The sequence below is a fragment of the Canis lupus genome, chromosome 20, assembly GCF_003254725.2.
Source record: "Canis lupus dingo isolate Sandy chromosome 20, ASM325472v2, whole genome shotgun sequence".
Classification (NCBI taxonomy): domain Eukaryota; kingdom Metazoa; phylum Chordata; class Mammalia; order Carnivora; family Canidae; genus Canis; species Canis lupus.
The window spans coordinates 36,556,202-36,578,220 of NC_064262.1; the positions used below are offsets into that span (position 1 = coordinate 36,556,202).

General features: G+C 43.9%; 1 protein-coding gene across 18 annotated transcripts in view; it reads right to left on the reverse strand.

The window, feature by feature from the left end:
* The window catches only part of CACNA1D (calcium voltage-gated channel subunit alpha1 D), a 302,856-nt gene that overhangs the window by 149,529 nt on the left and 131,308 nt on the right, over positions 1-22,019 (reverse strand). For all 18 annotated transcript variants that reach the window (XM_025456187.3, XM_025456181.3, XM_025456178.3 and 15 more), the window contains exons 4-5: positions 9,587-9,726; positions 813-955 (exon numbers count right to left, since the gene is read on the reverse strand). In XM_025456187.3, coding sequence (XP_025311972.3) covers positions 813-955; positions 9,587-9,726 — 283 coding nt within the window. The remainder of the gene's footprint in view (positions 1-812; positions 956-9,586; positions 9,727-22,019) is intronic.

The window sequence follows — 22,019 nt, forward strand, 5'->3', positions numbered from 1 at the left end:
TAGAGAAGCAGAAGCCGCCTACAGCTGCTGGCCAGAGCATAGACAGAGCACCTGTCCCGACTCAGGTGGCACTCAACCTGGCCTAGAGTCTGGAGCAAAAAGCAAACCAGGGCCTGGCATGGAGAGGTATCATAGCCTAATGGAGGGAAACAGCATCTCTCACCATGGAGGGCCAACTCCAGCCACAGACCTTGCCCTGGGTGAGGTCTCTCCCCATATCATCTCACTCAGTTCTCCAAACAACTGCAAGCAGATCCCACCATACACTACATACAGGGACAATCTGGATGCATCCATTTCTTCCTCAGAGCTGGATATGCACAACTCCTAATAGTGGAGAGCTGAGCAGACTTTACAGGAGTCCAGCCTCCTGATGCTGCTCACTTTGAAGAAAGGCAGTCGGTTGCAAGCCCTCCAACACCTTCCTCCTGCATAAGCCACCACTTTCAGAGGGGCAGGCTAGGGAGCAGGAGGAGGCAGGTGGCAGCAAGGTGTCCAAGAAGGAAAACCAACCTGGTATCAGGTGGCTTGACCTCAAGGCCTCGTGTCACCACTGTAAGGGAAGGTTCTCCTACAGAATCAGGAAGACAGCTATCACTACTGGGCCTTTTCTCAGGGCCACCAAGGGGGTTCAAAATGACCATGCAAGGTAAAGTGTGTTGAGAACCGTGAAGGCCTCCGTGGTCATCTGCGGAGCCCCTGGCTGGCACCCAAAAACTCACCTGGCAGCACATGGCTCCAGAATCCTGAGCCCCACCCAGCAGAAAAACAAGTCAACAAACTCCTGGCTTTAGGAAACAAGACGTGCTTACTGGGCACTCCTGACACGAGTCGAAGTGGTCGTAACACCCGAAAGGCGCGGAGGGCTTTGACATCGAAGCCTCCTGACTTGCCACTGGAGTGGTTACCGCCTTCTGTTTCTTTGGTTAATTGTTCCAGAATTACACTAAACAATCTGGGAAAAAAAGAAGAAAGGAAGGAATGTTAGAGTCTGTCACCCAGGGAAGCAAAACAGGATGATAATAGTAGTTATTTCTGCACAAGGACTAATTCTGCAGGGCTGCTGCCTAAATGAAGGGGAAGCAAGGCAAAGGCAAGAATCAGACTGTGAATCCTGAAAGCCACCCTTACATGTGATATGATGTGACAAGGACTGAGCTTGGCCGCTTTCCTGCCAGCGGAGCATCCCTGAGCAAGTCCAGTCCCACAGAAGAGAGGACTCACCGGGGATCCAACAATGACAACTGTGGACCTGCCAGAACAGAAGTGGCGAGGACAATCATCATGGCAGCTACCTTCCACGCAAGTTCACTATGTGCCACTTTACATACACTGTCTCAATCCTCACAAAGTGTTAGGCAGTCGGAATTCTTATTCTTTAACATGTGAGGAAACGCACTTGATGAGAACAATTAACTTGCCCAAGGTCCCACTACTAGGGTAGAAGTAACATATGAATCCAGGTATGCTGGCCCCACCAGGAGAGGACGCAGGTTCCATGAGGGCAGGGACTTCTAGTCTGTGTTGCTCCTTTGTTCATCTAGTCTACTCTTGATCTTAGCCAAAAGGCCGAGAAGCCATGAGCATTTAGTCTGTTCAAGCTTAGTGCCTAGAACAGTTCTCAACACAGAAGGTGCTTGAAAAATATCTGAGGAGTAAATCAAGGAGTGAATACTGACTCCAGAGTCCCAAATCTTAATCAACATGCTACACCATTTCCTATACAGCCCCTGCCCCCCCCTCACACTCACACACACACACACACACACACACACACCCCTCTCTACACCCATACAGAGATGTTCAAGGAATGGTGTAAATCACAGATGCTGCTGAGGCAAAGGCCAAAAGGAGTAACCCAAGGTAAGGGATTAATATCATCATTTTCTCTTTTGAAATGTGCATAATATTGTATCTGGCAGCCACGACACATTTTTTCCTACTCTCCAAAGGTTTTTCGGATAAAGCTATTTTCAGACAATCTGCTCACTTGACAGTTACTTTTGCTCTTTCAAATAAACATTTATGCTCTGGAATTATTGCTTGTTTTTCAGAATAAATATAAATTTGCCCGTTTCAAATAGAATCAACTCTGGCCAATCAGATTGGGGATGACTGGCCCAACAACAAAGAGAAGGTTTCTAAAGTTTAATTAGGAGCCAAAGCAGAAACTCTGCCCCCACTGGCATGCCTCTGGATTGCCAAGACACTAAGTCCATAAAATACAGGGTGGTCTGATCACAGTCCCGATCAGGCACATGCTATCGTTCTGGGACGCTTAAAGACCAGCCATTTGTTTTAACACTACAGCAATTAGCAGTGAACCCAGGTGGGGGCGGGGGGGGGGGGGGGTGCGGGGCGGCTCCAGCGGGGAATACATCAAGCCTCTACCTTTTCAAACCTTCAGATGGTGGGTTCTCTTTGGTTAGGACCAGGGAAATAGATCAAATTTATAACTGGTTTCTCTCAGTAGAATAGTTTTGTTTTTTTAATTACTGTAAACCCCTGCACCAAGGCTCAAGTTAAAAGTCTCCCCTCCAAAACAAGTTCATAGCTTCACAAAAACAAAGAAAAAGGAGGAAAGAAAACCTCAAACTTCTGAAATGTGGCAGCCACAGGAATTTTCGTCCCAAAGGGTTAGGGAAGTAACTCATGCAGGTGGTGACTGAAGCTCACTTTCAAGCGTCTGTGTTTTACAGCGCTTCCTTCATGGTCCTTTCACCTTTAGCAATGCCCTTGAAAACAGGTGAATGATGGCTCGCTCCTGTTACAGAGGCACCTGAGCCAGGGAGGGAAGCTGGCTGCCTTCTCCAGACAGCCAGGGTGGAAGGGGCTGGGGCTGGCTTCCCTTCCAAAGAGTTAGGAGACTCTAGGAAAGTTCCTCCCCTCCTCTGAGCCTTAGTTTTTCCCCTCTGTAAAAGGAGGAAACTGAGTTAAACCATCCAGAGTCCTGCACCTTCCCAGTCTAATGTTCTGCGATTCTACTCCCTTCACTGCTCACACCCCCCACCCTAAACAAAAAGAGTACCACACGCCTGGAGAGCTCAGGACATGAAGAGAAAATATTTGATCCTAGAATTTTACAGTTTACCCCAACACAGGAAAAGGCAAGGAGCTACCTAAACGGACTCAAGTTAAAAACACCAGCGTGAGTGCCCCATGTTCTTTACAAAAGCTTAAGTGAGGAGCCTGAAATATATGTTGCCTGAAACATTAGGTGTGTGTGTGGGGGGGGGGGGGGGGGGGGGGGGCGGGGAATAAACTTCTCCATATGAGGGCGGGGGGATCACTATCAGCTCTGGTAGACACATTGAGTCCTCTTGTGGTCACACTATTACAGTTAACATTTTAGAAGTATCAATTACTTCCTAAATGCCTCTGTCATTGGGAATCTTGACAAAAGCAATAGGTCACAGTTGGCTTGGAATGGAAAATCCATTGGATTGAGATACAGTCTGTAGTCGGAAACTTTGGTGAGTAGAAATTTGATACACATGAAGACATAATGACTTTTCTAACTTTTCTTCCATTCTTTGACTATAATTTAGTGCATATTTGAGATAAAAAAATAACCTGATGTTCTAAAATTCTTCATATTTAATGAGAAAGACCAATGAGTCCATTCCTATTTTAGTTTCCTAAATGACTTTTTTTTTTTTTTTTTTTTTTACTTTTTAAGTCCTCTTTATCGCAGCTCAATTTATATATGATAAAATACATCCATTTAGAATGTACAAGGAGAGGAGTTTTAACAAATGTAGAAGACTAAATACAAACACCACAGTCAATATCTAGAACAATTTCATCATTCCCAATAGTTTTTTAATGTCTCTGTGCAAACATCTCCCTCACAGCCTGATTGACTATCATTTTGGGTTTTTTCCCTTTTCTAGAATCTTTTGTAGATGAAATCATATAGTGTATGTTCTTCTTTTAATTTCTGTTGCTCACCATGTTTTTGAGATTTATCCAAGTTGCTACATTTATTCACAGTTCATTTCTTTTTACTATAGGGTGATATTCCAGTGTATCACAATGAATCTATCCATTCACCTGCTGAGAGATATTTGGTTTGTTTCTAGTTTTTCTCCATTATGAATAAAGTCTCTGTGAGCATGTGTTTTCATTTATCTTGGGTAAGTACCTAAGAGTAGTGCTGGTAATGTGGTTGTATGGTTAGTGTATGATTAACATTGTAAGAAGCTGGCAAATTTTTCCAAAGTGAATGCACCATTTTCCATTTCTATAAGCAGTGTGTGAGAGTTCCAGTTGCTCCGTATCTTGGCTAGCATTTGGTATTGTCAGTCTTTTTATATTTAGTAATGCTAGTGGATATGTATGTAGGGTGTCATTGTGGTTATAATTTTTGCTTTTCTACTTACTAATGATGTTGAACTTCGTTTCAGGTGCCTGTTGACCATTTACATATGTTCTTTTATGAAGATCTATTTGAATCTTTTGCCCGTTTATGTATTGGGTTGTCTTCTTACTAATGGGTTATAGGAATTCTTTAGATATATTCTAAATGCAAATCATTTGTCATATATCTGTATTGTGAATATTTTTTTTCCTAATATGTGCCTTAACCTTTAATTTTCTTCACATTATCTTTTGAGGAAAGAATTTAAATTTTGGTAAGCTCCAAAATTTCAATTATTTCTTTTACAGTTAGTGCTTTTTGGATCCTAAGAAATCTCTGCCTGCCCCAATGTCATAAAGATCTTCCCCTAGACGTTGCACAGTTTTAGCTTTCACATATAGGACTATGATCCATGTTAAGGTAATATTTGTTTATGTTATGAGGTTGGAATAAAAATTCTTTTTTAGTGGATAATGGATAATTATTCCAGCACCACTTGTTAAAAACTGACTAAAATTTAGTACTACAACTTATAATTGAACCCATTGAATTATCAAGGCACTTTTGTCTAAAATCAATTGATCACATACATACGGGTCTATTTCTAGACTAATTCTGTTTCATTGATCTTTATGTCCATTCCTTATGACAACATCATGCGGAAGTCTTGAATACTATAGCGTTACAGTAAGCCTTAAGACCAGATTCCGGCTTTGTTCTTGAGTATTTCTTTGGCTAGTCTAGAGCATCTCTAATTTCCACAGAAGTTTTAGAATAAATTGTCAAACTCTACAACAGTCTTGCTGGGATTTAGATTAGGATTCAATATATAGCTCAGTTTGAGAAGAACTGATATCCTAACAATAACTGAGCCTTCCAATCCATGAACATCATTCTATTTATTTTGGTATTCTTTATCTGCTCTCAGCAAAGTTTAGTCATTTACAGTATGCTATTTATCCCTAAATATTTCATGTGTTTTGATGCTATAGTAAATAACATCTTTAAAATTTCATTTTCCAAATGTTCATGACTAGCATACAGAAATTAACATTTTAATATTGACCTTCTACCCAGAAACATTGCTAAATTCATTCAGAATGCATAATTCTGTACAATTTTATACTCTTAAATTCACTGAAACTTATTTTGTGGCCCAGAATATTTCTTGGTCAAGGTTCCACGTACATGTGAAAAGAATGTGCATTCTGGTCTTGAGTGTTCTAAAAATGCCAAGTTAGTAGGTGGTATTGTTTAAATCTCCCTACACACTTACACTTACTGATTTTCTGTTGATAGGTGTTCTATCAACATTCAATAGAGAAGTATTAAAATCTACAACTAAAATCATAGATATCTCCCATTCTTCCTTTCAGTTGTTTTGCTAGTATGTATGATTATTACATCTTCTTCATGAAAGAATTTTGTACCACTCTACTTTTCTTTTGATTATTTTTCACATAGTATATGTTTTTCTGGCTTTTTAATTTCAAATTATTTATGTCTTTATAAGTTAGATGCTATAAAATTGGGTCTTGTTTTTTATGTATAACCTCTGGATTCTAATAAGGATTTAGCTGAGTTTATGTCTACCATCTTGCTATTTGTTTTCAGTTTGCCCTGTCCATTGTTACTTTTTCCTTCATCCCTTTTTGAATTAATTGAGCTTTTAAAATTTCTATTAAATCTCCAACATAGACTTATTAATTCTACCTTTATTTTTCTAGTGGCTTCTCTAGGGCAGTGTCAGCAAAAATCTTCTGTAGAGTGTCAGTAACTATTTTAGGATTTGCAGGCCATAAGGTCATCATCACAACTATTGAACTTTGCCATCCTAGCAACAAATAGCCACAGATGTGAATGAGTGTGATGGTCCTCCAATAAAACAATCTTTCAAAGCAGACAGGAAAATACTTTACCAATGTGAAACATTTTTAAAAAGGGCATAAACCATATCTGGCCTATGGGCTAAATAAAGTTTGCTGGTCTGTGCTCTAGGGTTTACAATATACATCTCTAACTTATTATAATCTAATTTCAAATAATATTTCATCATATTTACCACCAACTCTATAAGCTCTTTTCAATAGTATATAGCTATTTCCTTCTTCCTGCCCTTTGTGCTATTATTGTCACATATTTTACTTTCATGGAAGCTACTAACTCCACAACACATTTTTACTAGTAACAATTACTCTTAAAGAGATTTTAAAATGAGAAAAATTTTTTTTTATATTTATCTGTGCATTTACCCTTTCTGGGCATTCTTCATTTCTTTTTTGTTTCATGTTCCTTCAGTGTGAAGAAATTCCTTTACCATTTGTTGAGATATTGGTTTACTGGTGGTGAAGTCTCAGCTTTGGTTTGTCTGAAAAAGTCTGTTTTTACTTCAATTGTAAAAGTTATCTTAACTGAGTAAGAAATTCTAAGGTTGGCACTTTCCCTAGCACTTTAAAGATCTCTCTATGGTCTTCTGACTTCTATAGTGCTGATGAGAAGTCTAGGGATGTCTTTTCTAATTACATTTTCAGATTTTCTCTTTATCCTTGGTTTTGAGCAATTTCATTATGATTATGATGTACTTTGATGTAGCTTTATGTTTGCCTTGCTTGAGCTTTATTGAGTTTCTTAAATTTGTGAGTTTACATTTTTCATCACATTTAGAAAATATGGAGTCATTTCTTCACATATTTTTTCTGGCTCCCCTCTATCTCGTCTCTTCTGAGACTCCAAATATATGTATGTTAGACCACCCACAGGTCACCAAAGTGGTGTTCAATTTCTCTCCATCATTATTCTTTGTGTTACTCGTAGGTCTTTAAGTTCCTCAATTTATTTTCTTCTGTTGTGTCTAATTTGCTATTAAGCCAACACAGAAAAGTTTTTCACCTCTCAAAGTCCCATGTGGTTCTTTCTTAGATTGTCCCATCTCTTCTCATTGTGGTCATGTGTTTCTTTACATCCATAAACATAGTTACAATAGCTATTTTTAAAGTCTTACAAGGCAATATCTACTAATTCCATCATCTCTGTCATTTCTGGGTCTGTCTCTATAGATTGAATTTCCTCCTAGTACTGGATCACATGTCTATAATATTTGACTGGATTCTGGACACTTGTTAAGTGTCTGGATTTTGTTGTCTTTCTTTAAAGGGTGTTGAGTTTTGTTTTGGCAGGCAGTTTTGCACATCAGTTTGCTCCTTTTCAGGCTTCTTTTGAAATATTATTAGCAAAGGATTCAAGTGATCTTTAGTCTTTAGCAGGGCTTAGCAAAAATGTTCCATAAGGGGCCAGAGAGTAAATAGTTTAGGCTTTGCAGACCTAAACTACTCAACTATGTAAACAAATGCATGTGACTATGTTTACAATAAAACTTTATTTGCAAAGATTTGTGACAGGCTGAATTTGGCCCATTGGCCATAGTTTGCCAACACTTACCCTAGAATTAGTTTAGCCCTACTACTAATGGCCCTCATGGGGTCTCTACTGACAGTCCAGGGTCTTTCCATTCTGGTTTAACATAACTTGAACATCTCTCAGATCTATGTGAGTTGTAGTTATTACTCAGCTAACAGTCTCCAGGTTTTCTTTTTTCTCTAAGTAATAATATTTGGCCTCATAGATTCTCACCACCCTGTAAGTGTAGATTATTCTTCAGGCAAAGCTCAAGAGCACTCCAAGGCATATTTATGAAGTTCTTTCTCTGAAAAGCCCCCTCCTTTCCCATACCATGCCTGTCAAATTTCAGCCCCATTAGCATTTCTGGACTCTTGTCTCTGTCTTCTCAATGCAATGAGACCACCACCCTCTATTTGGTTCCCTGTTTTTGTGCTTTACTATAGTCTGAAAAATGCCTTGAGGTAGAAAGCAGAGGTGATTGTAAGGTAAGTATAAAAACAAATGGAGCTAAGCATCTCCATCCTATAGCTGAACACAAAGCCAAGTCTCAGGAGAGGTACAGCAAAATTATTCCAGAACCAAGAGACCTTCTAGGCTCCTGCTTGCCATTAGTGATTAGAGTTCAGCAAAAACAGGAAGGTATGGTACATACCTATTACCTGTTCATTTTAGCTGCACTACCTTTGCAGTAATATCTTAGATGCCATGTCCTATGGTGATTTTTACGAAAGCTGACATTTTCCGCTTAAGTCTAATTATCCCACTGGACCACCATTTTGGATCCCCATTTGAACTTCTGAGGTTTGAAAGGGCAGGCTCAAAACTTATCCCACTCTCCTAATATCCAGCTGTATTAATCTTCCATGAAAAACCAAGGGATTCACAATTTTTTTTTTAAGTAACCTAGAAGAAAAATTATTTCACTCGACTTCAAAAGACCAAAGTTATGGAGATGAACATAGAGAGGTCACTTCACAATCTCTCTCTGTAGGACCAAATATAATTTTAGGAACAACCCACTTTATAGCTGAATAATGAAGACTCAGCGAAGGGATAGAGATTTTCTTTCCCTCTGTGGGTCCAAAGGCCCAGCACACTCCTCTGAAATGGATTCATTTTTTGTCTTCTTGCTGGCAAAATTTCCAGGTGTGCCAGGATCAGAATCACACAATGCAGGCCACCTTCTTTTTTTTTTTTTTTTTTAAACACTTTCCTTTAACTCAACTGTTTGTGTCTCCTTCCTATGACAGGATTTCAGGAGAATGCCTGCTTATTTGCATTTTCTGGCTTATTTCATTTCATGCCAGATACCTGGCATGATTCAGACACTTGTTTTGTTATTTAAAATGGGACAGTAGCATGCCAAAGTTTTTCCCACAAGTCAGCAGAAAAAATTAATAGCTTTGCTCAGGGATGTTAAATAGCAGAGTACCTCACTAGTCTGAAGGATTTACTAATTTACTGGTTTTGGGATTTTTAACTTATCAGGGTGCTGACTCTAAGAGTTGTACTCATTTGACTCTAACTGCCAGCAGGGCTGGTCTATTTGTGAAGACCCAAGGCCTTGTAAAATGATCCCTCTTACACTGGGAGCTTCAACCCCTTTCTACACACATCACTGGGAAGGAGGTAAGAACAATAAGGGGATTTGAACCAGTCTCTGCCCAGAGACTGACAGTAGCATTATGCATCTTCAAAACCCCCCTGGAAGGTTCTGGCCACAAGTGCCACAGAGAAGAGCAACCATATTCCCTCAAAAAACTGTCGCTTCCCATTACTCCCTGCCTCCCATCTTTCAAACATTTCCCCAAAACAGAAGGCACTTACCCTACTATTACTATAACAAAATCCAGTAAATTCCATCCATTCCTAACATAAGCATTAGGATGTAGCAATAATCCATACGCAATAATCTTCAAAAATGTCTCGACTGTAAAAATAATCAGGAAGGCATATTCTACTTTTTCCTGTGAAGAGAAGCAAAAGGGGTTGGGGGGGTGGGGAGAGGATGGGGAGAAGAAGAAAAAGAAACAGGAATTAGAATCAATATCTCTGAGACATAAGCATTTTTCTCCAAGCAAAGTTTTATTATGAGAAATGGCACCATTAACACAGCACCTGTGCCAGGAAGGCGTTTTAATTCTAACACTGAATTTCTCATAAGCAGCTAAGTGTAAAACACTTTTCATTCCAGGCTGCATGACTGCATTTTGCCACCTGCCCTGATGTGTGTGCAGTGAGTCTGCCTAGGACATAACGGGCCTGTTTGTTATTTGCACACACTTGCAAAACGCAGCATGTTTTCCTCCTGAGATTGCCAAATCAGGCCCAGAAGAGCACAAGGGGGCAACAAAGATTCCAACAGCGGCTTTGAACAGAATGTCCTTTGGAAGAAAGGAAGATGTGTCTGCTTTGACCCTCTCTCTTCCTCTTGGGTTTACACCCGCTTTCTAAGTTCAGGGTCCTCTTTGTCACAGAGCAGCAAGGTGACCTCAGCAAGTCCCTCTTCACCTCTGTATTTAAGTCTCCTCACCAACACAGACGGGGAGCAAATTTCAGAATGGCAATGCCCCTGCCTGCGTACTGGCATGCAGCTTCTCCCAGCTGCCGCTGCTGAGTGGTCCCCACACACCATCCCAGGGAGCCTGGGCTCAACCTCTGCGTGTCCTGCCCTCCTCCCAGCCCCGGCAGCTGTTCCCATCTGGCTGCCCAGACCTCTGAGACTCAGCCCTCAGGCTAGCTGACTCTTAGAACCCTCCTTGCTCCAACTCCGGTAATTTCATGAGCCCAGAGAACACATCCATCAGCAGGTCTAAAAATGTTGAATCCTTTCCTCTTTTGTAAAGGTTTCCTTTATGCAGCTTCAGCTTTAATAGAAACACTGACCCACTGGGATGTGTGCAATTAATTTTATAAGAGGCATTCCCTGGCAAGAGGCTACTTAATAACTCAATGAAAAACCATCAGCAATTAAAACTCTTCCACATGGGCCATAAAGCCCTCCACAAATATTAATTCTACCCTGTGGGACCCAAGGAAATTTACCCAATACCTTAGGAAAATGGAAATCATGGAATTCACTTATTAAGATGCCTGGTACAAGAGGTCAAATAAATTTGGCTCACGAAACACTTAGTGAGCATCTCCATCTATATGACCAACCCCACACCAGGAGCTAGGCTTAGAAAAACAGCTCCATTGCCATCCCTAGCCTCAAAACGTTTAGCCTGGTGAGGAAGTGAGGATTCCAAACATAAACACTGTGAATGCCCCAAGACAAATACCAGAAAGTGTGATTCTGCATCCTGAGCCTTCTGAGAAGGTCAAAGGACTAGTCCACTCCTACTCCACCAGGACTTTGCTATGTGACCGCTGCAAGATGGCTTCAGCCACTTTGCTACCAAAGTGCTACCTCTCTATCACCTGGCCTGACCTTCCTGTATCTCCCCTCCCCCCCCCATTCTCCCTCTCTACCACCAGGGCAGCCATCCAACCACTGCCAGACCCCAGCCTTCACCTCCCATTCCCTCCTTCCTGCTAGTCTTGCTGAAAAGCCAGCTGGTCAGTTCCTCCCTCCAGGGTCCCTGCCATCCCTACCCTGTCCTCCAGAGCTCCCTTTGATCCTTGATCACCATCAGAGAGCTCTAATAGATTCTTTTGTGGTGCGAGTTAGCCAGAGTTAGTGTTTTCAACCATATAGAGTCTCACTTGTCCCCCAACCTCCACACCCATGCTTCCCCCAGACCCCCCAACTGGCCCTGCCCTCAGCCTGGCTCATCCCCTCATCAGGCTGCCAAGACCTTCCATGAACACAACCCCTTCCCCTTTCCCTACAGTCAAGCCCTCCAGGCATGCATGAGCCTTCAGACCTCCAGTGACTCCCTTATTTATTCTCCATATTCCCTGATAGCCGGGAGGAGACTGACTTTGTTACTGGCTAGGGAGGGGAGAGATCCAGGAAGGCTTCAATGAGGCAGTGACACTAATTTTGAGGGCTAAAGGGAGAGCGCACTTCTGTTACAGAAGCCAAAAATCCCTGAAAATACCAACCCACCATACTCAAATTAGACCCTGACCACCAAATGTAGGTTGTCAATATGTTTCCAAGACTTAGAGTTCTAGGGGAAAAAGATAAGCTAAAAACAGCATGCTGATTTTACAATTCCTTTTCCCTTTTTATCCCTTCTGCTTTATTTACTAGGCCAGACAGAGAAAAAAGGCTTTTGCTGTCATCAATATTCATAGCAGTTACATCCCTACGTCAACACAGTGTTATACTTTAGAGCAGAAAAACAAGGCAGGGAACAGACAGTACATCTAGCAAACACAGCTTGTTTTTCCTCTTTGGCTCTTATTTGTAAGTAATATTGCCACAATAATACGAGGGCCATTAGTGTAACTGCATTGCTTAGGGTTCTTCTATATCCCCTTCTCTTGTCCTCTTCTCCCTTTTAAACAATTGGGTTTCTCTTTCTAAAAATCCTTAGTGCATTGCATTGCTTGATGGAATTGATTGTAGGAAATATAACCTTGCTTTAATATGATCTTTATTATGGAGACTCTACCATGATGCTAATTGAACCTTCTTAGCCTGGAGAGCATACTAGCCCAGTTTGCCTAGAAGCCAGGGTCATTCTTGGACCCAGACCTTCCCTTAAAAAGGACTCATATATATGAAGCAAATATACCTCCACAGTAAGCAAATGTAATATTTTTAAAAATTTGTGAAACAACAATCATGGGAAGGAGAGGTAATTATTTACTTCACACAAGAATTGTTCATTTGAGAAAAGAATGGTGAGTTGGTAATCTGAAAAGGAAGTCATCAGGGAGGTCATGTTCCTAACTGGGCAAGGTGGGAATGCACACCCAGCTGAAGAGGCCCAGGGAGATGCTGTGCAGAGAAGACATGGAGTCTGTGGCCCAGATAGTGGAGAGCACAGCGGATCGGCATGGCTGAGGAAGAGGCAAGCAGGAACCCTCCAGAACTGGACACAAAAGAAGTTATCCTGGGGGCTGAGCTGCTTCGTAAAAGCTAATAACCCCAGGCTAAACAGAAAGGTTAAATAATGCCTGCATCCCAATCTCCCTGCATATGCCAGGGAGGCCACACACCTGCATGTTCACCCAACCAGCAGCAGGGATTCTTCTCCCTGGCAGGGGATCCTGGATGAGTAGGACCTGTCAAATATCCTTTTAAGAAACCACCAACTCCCCTACATGAAGCCACCCTATGTATGGATGAGAGTCACCATGAGACCTCAAGTCACCTCAAGCTACCAGAAATAAAGGCTCAAAATATAATTCAGAAACCTGAAAGGCCTTCTTTATAAACAGTGAGGATTCACCATGCAGAAGCATCTCTGTACCAGTCAATCATACATCGAACCTTGAGAAACAGTCAACTAGAAGTGGGTGGAAGATGCCAGGATCCTTGGTTATACCTGGTTCTCTCTTTTCCTATTCTAGGGGACCCTTTCACTAGTATTGTAGTTAGAACAGCTACCCAGCCAGCCATCCCTGGGTACCAGGGTCCTCCTCAGGAAGCATAATCTGTATCTTCAGAATTCCCAGCCTGCTGTCAGAAGGTAACAAGGATTTGACGAACCAGGTAAGGCTCAACTCTTTGCTGGGTTATCTACCTACATGGCCCCAAATCTTTGGAAAGGCTCTCCTGGCTGACACCCCGGTGGTAGCTGTTCCTTCCACACACACACTACTCTTCCTCGCCCTGTGGTCTCAGGTTCCCTATTGGCAGGGATCATCTCTCACTGTCTTTGTAGTCCCAGCACCCAGCCCCGCATGGGGCATTACAAGGTACTCAACAGGAAGTAGAGAAGAAGCAATACAATAACAAAGCTAGACCTAAAGGGGACTCGAAAAACCTGAGATTTTGTGATCCTAGCATACATATCAAAAGCAAGACAACAAGGGTATGTATCTAGGTTGCTACTAACCCTTTCTAGAACAAGCATGGAAGAAATGGTCACACTGCTGAGTTGAGGACTGATCTCAACACCTCATCTGGTCCTTCCTTTCCATCTTGACCTGAGCCCACAAGGAATGCCCTCATCCCTCCTTCCCTTGCCTCCTCTTTCAGCTTTCTCACTTTTCTTCCATGAAAACCTTACACTCTGCGAGAGGTCCCCTGCTTCCCCTCCCAGTGCCCACCCTCTTGTGTATGAAAACCCCTCTCCAGAGTGGACACAAGGCTGGAAGAAGCCCACCCTGGGGTAGTGGAAAGAATACAAGGCTTGTCATCACCTATCTATTATTTTGCAAGCCCCAGCTCAGCCTCTATTTCAGGTCTATGTCCCATTCCCTCTCTTCTAGAATGGTTTCCTCCACCTCACATTCTCATCAGGCTAAGCTCTCCATGTCCTCCAAGACTCAGTTTAAATAATACTTTCCCAGAGAAAACTTTGCTGATCTTCCAGACAAAATGAAGGCCTGCTGTTAGACGCTGTCAAAGCCCATGATACTTTGTCATGGTCTTATTCACAATGGAAATTTTAAATTCTTTAAAGTTATCTCTTTAATGTTTGTCTCTTCTGGTGAGTGAACTTCTATAAGATCAGAGACCATTTTTATTTCATGCATCATTGTATTCTCAAGGCTTGCCACACACAAAAAAAAAAAACCCTCAATATTTATAAATGAATAAATAAATGAGGAAAATGTGAGGTTTTGATCAAACATTATTCACTGTCCCTTCCTGCTAAGGAGTTCCATAATTGTTTTAGTCTGCTCGGGCTACCATAACAAAATACCATAGACTGGAGGGCTTAAATAGCAGATTCCTCACAGTTCTGGAGGGCTGGAAGTCCAAGACCAAGGTGCCAGCTAATTTGATGTCTGATGAGAGCTTTCTTTCCACCTTGCAGATGATTGACGTTCTATTATGTCCTCATCTGGCCTTTCCTTCACGTGTGTCTGGAGAGTTCTCTCTTCCTCTTCTTATCCAGGCACTAATCCCATTCATGGGGGCCCCACCCTCATGACCTAATCACCCCTTCCAAAGGCCCTACCTCCCAATACCATCATTCAGGGGATTAGAATTTCAATATGAGAATTTTGGGGAGGGGGAGAAAGGTGGGGACACCAACATCCAGTCCATAGCAATAATACCAGGACACCCTGGTTTTGCTCTATTCCAGAAAAAAACATCCGAGACAAAATGCCAGGGAAAAGCTATTCTGCTCTATAACTGCAGCACTCCTCAAAGAGGTGGGACAGGGTCTTGATGTAAGAGTGAGGAGCACACACAAAGGCTGACCACTCAAGGATGATGAGCACACAGGGGTGAGGGTCAGGCAAGGGGAGGGACACAGGGCCTCGTCTGCCAGGCTATGGGGCTTGGCCTCTGTCTCTGGCCTGGAGTAAAAGCATCTTGAACCAGACAACCTCTTCCAGCTGGAAAACTGCAATTTTCTACCACCTGGGGAGTAAAATCTGGACCCAGTTTCACAGCAAGGTTCTACGAGGCCCAGAGACCCCCAAGAAGACAGCCAACTGAGAGCAGTGGCCATGCTGTTCAGGGGTTGGGTCACCTGAGGTCACTGCAACACACTTGGGCCAGGCTTGCTGAGGGACCCTCGCACGAGCTGCCACGCACAAGGCAGGAGGTGAGAGTGGGGAGCTGTGGGGCTACGGTGACAGCTTCTGTAAGCGATTCCATGTCTAGTCAAATTGCAGTGGGTGAGCTGTGGGAGAGCGGCTGGCAGGCAGGCCTGAACTCAGGGCTGCTTGGATGTAAACAGAGGTAATGTTCTCCTCTGCAGGTAGTAATGAAAGATGGATTTCCCTGGCCTCTAATGGGCAGTTTAATGCCCCGTTTACATGAAGAAACTGGCTAGAATAGTCAGTTTGCCTTCATTTTTCTCTACCTTTGGTTTAAAAGTACAAATTTTAGATGATGTTTGTGTCTCCTGAGTCCAATTCCAGTTTCTACGGCTGAGTCACCCTGGTTGAGTCATCTACCCCTGGGCTTCTCTGCTTCCTGGTCTGGAGAAACAGGAGCATTGTCCTCGCTCCACCCACCCAGGTTATGGTGACAATTAAGGGCCCCCCCCCCCTTCCAACTCCCTCAATGAGGACCGATGTGAGGCAGCTCTCCCAGTCCTGACAGAGGGCTATGGAACTCATCCCTGAAGGTCCTATCAAAGTCCAGTGACCCCATGATCAGCCAGATAGGGAGGACCCTTGCCTAGAGAGGGCTAGTGGAAGAAGCCAGCAGGGTGGCCTGGCTGGCCCCTCCATGGAGACCAGCCTCAAAACATCTTGTTTGTGGGAGGACAGCCACATCGCACCTGGGGTGGAGGAAGCTAACAAGGCACTGTCTCCATGTGGCCTCCTCACTCACTGGCAGACCAGAGGTTGCAGTGGCTCTGCTGCCACATGCAGCAAAGCATGGTTCTTGCCACCGTGAAAACTCCCAGGGTACCAAAAACACCTATCCTTCCTCTGAGATTTGCTCCTTTTCTACTCTCCATCCACAAGCTACAGGGGTCAGCAGGTGGCCCACATTACTGGTTCAGGGACAGGCATGTGACCCACACACACCAACCAGGTTCAATGAGAGCCACACTTGGGGTTTTCACTTCAGCAACTAGGCAAGAACTTCTGTCATTGGCTGGACTTAGATCTGAGTGGCAGTAAGAGTGGAGTTACCAGGAAGACATAGAATGAAGAACCAACGTCAAGAAGAGTCAAGCCAAAGTATGCAGAGAGTCAAACAGAAAAACAGAAACTCAGAGGCAAGTATCAGACTTTGATGCCTTTGTAAGAGCCCCTGAATGAAGCTGAACCTGAAGCCAAAAATCTCCCTCTTGCTTTGGGCTTTTCAGTTATAAAAGCCAATTCACTGCACAAGTTTGAGTTGGGTTTTTGGTCAATTATAATAAAAACGTCCTAGCTAGCTACACAGCGATACTACAGGATCACTCTGCTTCCCTAAAAGTGAAAGCATGTAAGATAAACTTCAGCAGCTCATTTCTCAAGAGATTCAACTCCTTTAAGGATTCCCTCTGACCCACAGGCTTACAGAAGGTTCTCTATATACAGGACCCATGAGCCCTGCAGGTCGTTGCTTCTGGATATTCATCTAGGCTCAGCCTTCCAAAGAGACTCCTTCAATCCCCTCCATTTTCAGTTGCGGTCCTCTAATTTCAACCAGCTTCCCACATTCCTTCCCATAAACTCAAAGCCTCGGACTTGCCTTGCTTCGCATTCCACCCATGTGGGGCCCTAAATTGTGGGTCCCCCTAGTAGCAGGTGCATTCTGCGGTTGGTTGTTGTGCACCTCCACACCCAGCTCCCAGGCCAAGCCTCTGCCTGCCTCCACCCCACCATGCTTGGCAGTTCAAGCATCTTATTTGCAATTCAACAGTATTCACTGGGCACCTACTCTATACTAGGCACATTCCTGAACACCGCAGACAACTAAGATAGTGTTGGTGTCCTAATGGAAGCCGGCAGAGGCATATATAAACATTTTAAGACACAGCAGATGACAATCAAAGGCAAAGTAGAGTATTGGGGATCTCCTGTGTAGAAACAGGGGGGTGGAGTAACTCCTTGTGTCTGGAGCATTTGGGAAAGCTTCTTTAAAAGTATAGGGCTGTGTCACATATGTGACTGTGTCACAGTTCCCTCATATGGCATCCCCAAGGACCTCTACAATCCATCTATGGTCTACTACCAACAACCAATCGGTATCTGTTACCCTGCAGGGTACAGGGCCACCACTCAACCTGATCCCCTTCCTCTTCCCTTCCTCCTCCTCCTCTGTTCCACTCCATCCATTTCCATAACACCCTCACATATGTCATATTCACCGGGACTTCTGGTCTTTGTGGCTATTCTTCTCCATGACCCAAAGCACTTCTATTTATCTCAATCGTGCTCCACCATTTCAGGGAAGGCTAGGGAGTTTCATTTCCTCTTGAGCACCAACTACGTATGAGGCCATGAACCAGAACAGAGAAGGGCAGGGCACTGCTCTGTTTTCAGCTCCTGCTCTGGCTGGGAAGGAGAACCCATTGATGCGTTATCTTCTACTATTTGTAGATCGTCAGTACCTTGGGGGCAAGATCACTGCATCTACCTCTGCAGATTCTCTCGCCATCCCGAGCAGAGATTTAAGTCCTAATAACTACCAAGAGGCATCTACCACAAAGAAGGAAAAACAGAGACATACTCCTAAGGCCGCATCGCTAAGCCCCTGGGGGCCAAGACCCTGTCTCACCATCAGGGAGCACTGACAAGCTCTACCACCCAGGCCAGAATCCCATCCGCCCTCTCTCACTTGGAGATACATGTCAAGCCTTTACACCCCACTCTGACAGCTCCGGTCAAGGTGGATGGAGGAAGAAGAATACGTGACCTATGTGGGACTCATAAAAGCCACCCACTGCCTCTCTCAGGGACGGGGGGCCTGGGTCACATCACAGCTGCCAAACACCCATCATTCTAGAAAAGCCACCTTCCTCACATTGGTTACTTTGTACGACATGAGCCAAATGCTCCAACATGCCCACCTCCCTGGCTGAAAAGAAAGAAATGAGCAAACATTTCAAAATGGCAGGAACTAAGTAAGCTAAAAACCAAACATTTTCATGTGACGAGAAAACAGTCATTTCTTTCCTTCATTAACAGAGATAAGGACAAACCTTTTAAATCTGCATATGGGTTAAATTCCCTGACATCAGTTACAGATGAAATCTCATCTCATTCCCCTGATGCGCAGTCGTACCCCTGCAAGCATGCCATCTGCACCCTGGACATTGCACCTGGAGTGTGAGGAAACACCTTCCCATTTCTTTCTTCAGCAGGCCCTCTACACTATGGGGTAAGACAGGCAGAGGGGGGATTTCTACTCACATCATCACAGATGCCGAGTTCCTTCTGGTCACAGCCCACAGGAACAGCGACCATGCCCTCTGTGTGAGGAGCCCTGACCACACCCACCCCCTCATGCCACCCCACGCCCACCGAATCGCACCTGGGCTTCTGGGCTGTTCCACCTAAGTCATGGCAGGATGCCCTTAGCTTAGGGTCACCCAGGCGACTGAGCATCCTGAGGAGGTCCCTGCTGCTAACTTCTCCGTGTTGGTACCTGGGGTGGGCCTGGTCCCACTGAATGTGAGCAGTCACTCAGAAGTACTTTCACCTCCTACAGGGGAGGCAAGAGAGCCTGGAGGCAGGTTCTGGCTCTGCCACTTACCTGCTTTGTGGGTTCAGACAAGTGACTTTTCCCCTCCTCTGCACCACTGCTTCTCCATTGTAAAATGAGAGAACCAGGGTCTGCATGTAGCACAATCCATGGATGCTGGCTCCTTTTATTGTTGTGTCTATGGCCACCACTCAGGAAAGGCACAGGGCCTGGCACAGAACTAAGTGAGCCTTGGGACCATGGCCTAACTCCCTGCCAAGCCTGCGGGTCTCCACACCCACAGTGTAGACATCCCTTCCAGGTGGGCCTGCTCCAGTTAGCACGGGCTCCACCTCTGAGGGAGAAAGCTGCTCCATCTGAACCTGCTCCAACACCTTTCTGGACTGTCCTGCAAGTCTGCCTGTGGCCACTCCTAGAACAGTTAGGAGGGGAAACCGGCCCTGGCTCTTAGGCCCCATGTTACTGCCCCTTCCCTCACTGTGAAAGCAGAGGACAGGTATCTGTGGGGCAACGGCAAACAGGCAGCATTCAGCTCTTCAGCTGTTGCCTTCTGCCAGAGAAACTACATCTCTGGCAGCTGAGATGAACAATCGTAGTCCATGGTCCTCTTTCCCAATGAATGTGCTGAGAACATAGATAATTTCTTTCTGAATAAATTTATGAATCAAAGTTTAAAAACACATAAAGTACAGAGTCTATAATTGAGATAAAGTATGTAATACATTCACTCAGAAGATTAATAACTCCAAGCCTATAATTCACCATTACTTTAGAATTAGAAAGTAAAATAAAGTTAATTTAAAAGACATTGGGCAGTTTAAAAACCAGGCACCACCCAACCATGGCCTTGAAGTGGAAATCAATACACAGTCAATGACGGAGCAGAACAGATCCTCTGCAGGCCCACGCCAAGCTGCGAGTGTCATTTGCATTGATCTGGTCCTGCCAAATGCCCATCACTTCGCACTTCCCAGAGGCTGCAGCAAGGGCTCTGTACCACCTCACCAAGCTCAGGATCCCCATGGGCTTTCTTCAAGCAATTCTATTCCCAGAAAGACAGGTGGTTCCTGAAGCAGCTACAAGAGGAGTCTATTCGATCAGGTGACTAAACTAGTTTAGAATGCCACTAACCTTTTTAAAGTAATTTTTTGCTTACTATCTACCTAGCTCCAAGAAAGAACTCTAAGCAGCAAGAATATGAACATTTGAAGATAGTAAGAAAGAGAATGCGATATCGCTGTTTTTTGAAAAGGCAGGAGAGGATGTCTGCGATACATTACCATAGGAATCGTATGAGTAAGATCCCTTAGTGTCTGGGGGAAAAAAAAAAATCTCTTAATAAGCCAGTCTGCAGTGTGGACAGCCAAGCTGTAGAGGCTTGGCTCTGAAAATGAGATCAAGGGGCATTTTCTCTCTGCTTTTAGGTGTCCTTGATTTGTCTAAGTCTTTCTCATTGAAGACCTTTAAAATCAGTTGAAGTTTTTTTTAAAAATCAGCTGAAATTCTAGATATTTAAGACAAAGGAGTACGCTGAGAAAAATTAACAAAGGAAATGAAATGAAGGGATCCCTGGGTGGCGCAGCGGTTTGGCGCCTGCCTTTGGCCCAGGGCGCGATCCTGGAGACCCGGGATCGAATCCCACATCGGGCTCCCGGTGCATGGAGCCTGCTTCTCCCTCTGCCTGTGTCTCTGCCCCCCTCTCTCTCTCTCTCTCTCTCTCTCTCTCTCTCTGTGACTATCATAAATAAATAAATAAAAATTAAAAAAAAAAAAAAAGGAAATGAAATGAAGCAGGAGTAAGACCCTGACAAAGATGTAGACAGTGAAGACACAGCTTTATTAGGATGTCTCTGAGATTTCTAACTGCTGCAGTGAAAGGGAGAAATGAGACCAGTGACACAAGTCACCTCCTTTGAATGAAACTGTTTCTCAGCACAGAAAAATATTTCTCCAGAGCATTTGCATAGAGAGAAGGATCAGTTGACAGTATGAATTGAGCACCAATTATGGGAAGTAGACTAACATTTGCCTGTCTTCATGGAATTTGTACTGTAATAGAGAGAGGACTTTTAAAATAAATACATAGGAAATTAATTTTGTGGTTTACAACCAGCAAATTTTGAAAAATGGAAAAAATCAATGCAGAGAAAATACCAGAATTTAGTAAGGGTAAGTATCTTCATCAAATTTCATGTTTCAAATGACATACACGTATGTTTGGGAATTACAGTGTAAAAATATATCTGTTACTGTTGGCCAAAGTTAAAAAAAAAGAAAAGTTGAAAAACACAGCTCTAGAAGTTAATAATCTGAACCCACCAGTGGACACCAGTAGGGATAAAGACCCACTCAAGGCCACACAGGGAATGGCTCATAAAGAGTCCTAACTGGGAGAGTGAGAGAGTGACACCCACCTCCCCACCTACTCCTGGGCCCTAAGCCTGGGCCCACAGGTCAGAAAGAAGCAGGGCAGGGAGAATGGGGGCACGTGAGAAGACCTGGGCTACATGCCCACCCCAAACCAGAGCCTGTGGACCAAAGGTCAACAGAAGCTAGGCATCCTCAAGCAGGCATGGGGCTGCTTTAGAACAAAGTTGTCAAAGCAATGGGGCACTGTGACTCAAAGGAGAAACAAGAGAGAAGGGGCTCCTTTTACCCAGCTACATTACTGAAAAAGGCACCAGTCCCCCCCTCCCCCCGCCCTGCCAGCAGAGCACATTTGCCTGTCTTCATTCACTGAATGAGATGATTTTCTCCCTCAGCTTCCTCTACATGGTGAACTGATCTCCCCAAAGAAAAATCTTGTAAGGAAGCATGAGGCTGTGGGTGATGAAGAACATGCTCAAATTCCAGTCCTGCCTGGACAGGCTGGGTTGCCCCAGAGAAAGCGCTGAGATTCTCTAGCAGCAGGTTCCTCATCCTCTCAATGGGGACACCACCACCATCAGGTAATTAAAGATGCATACTGCTGTCAGGAGATGCCTGGCATATGCCTGGCACTCAATAAAGGGGCTGCTGTCGCCCTGATGACTGTGAATGTCACACAGAAAGGTCTCCACAAGCTCTGGGATGAGGCAGGCAGAGGAC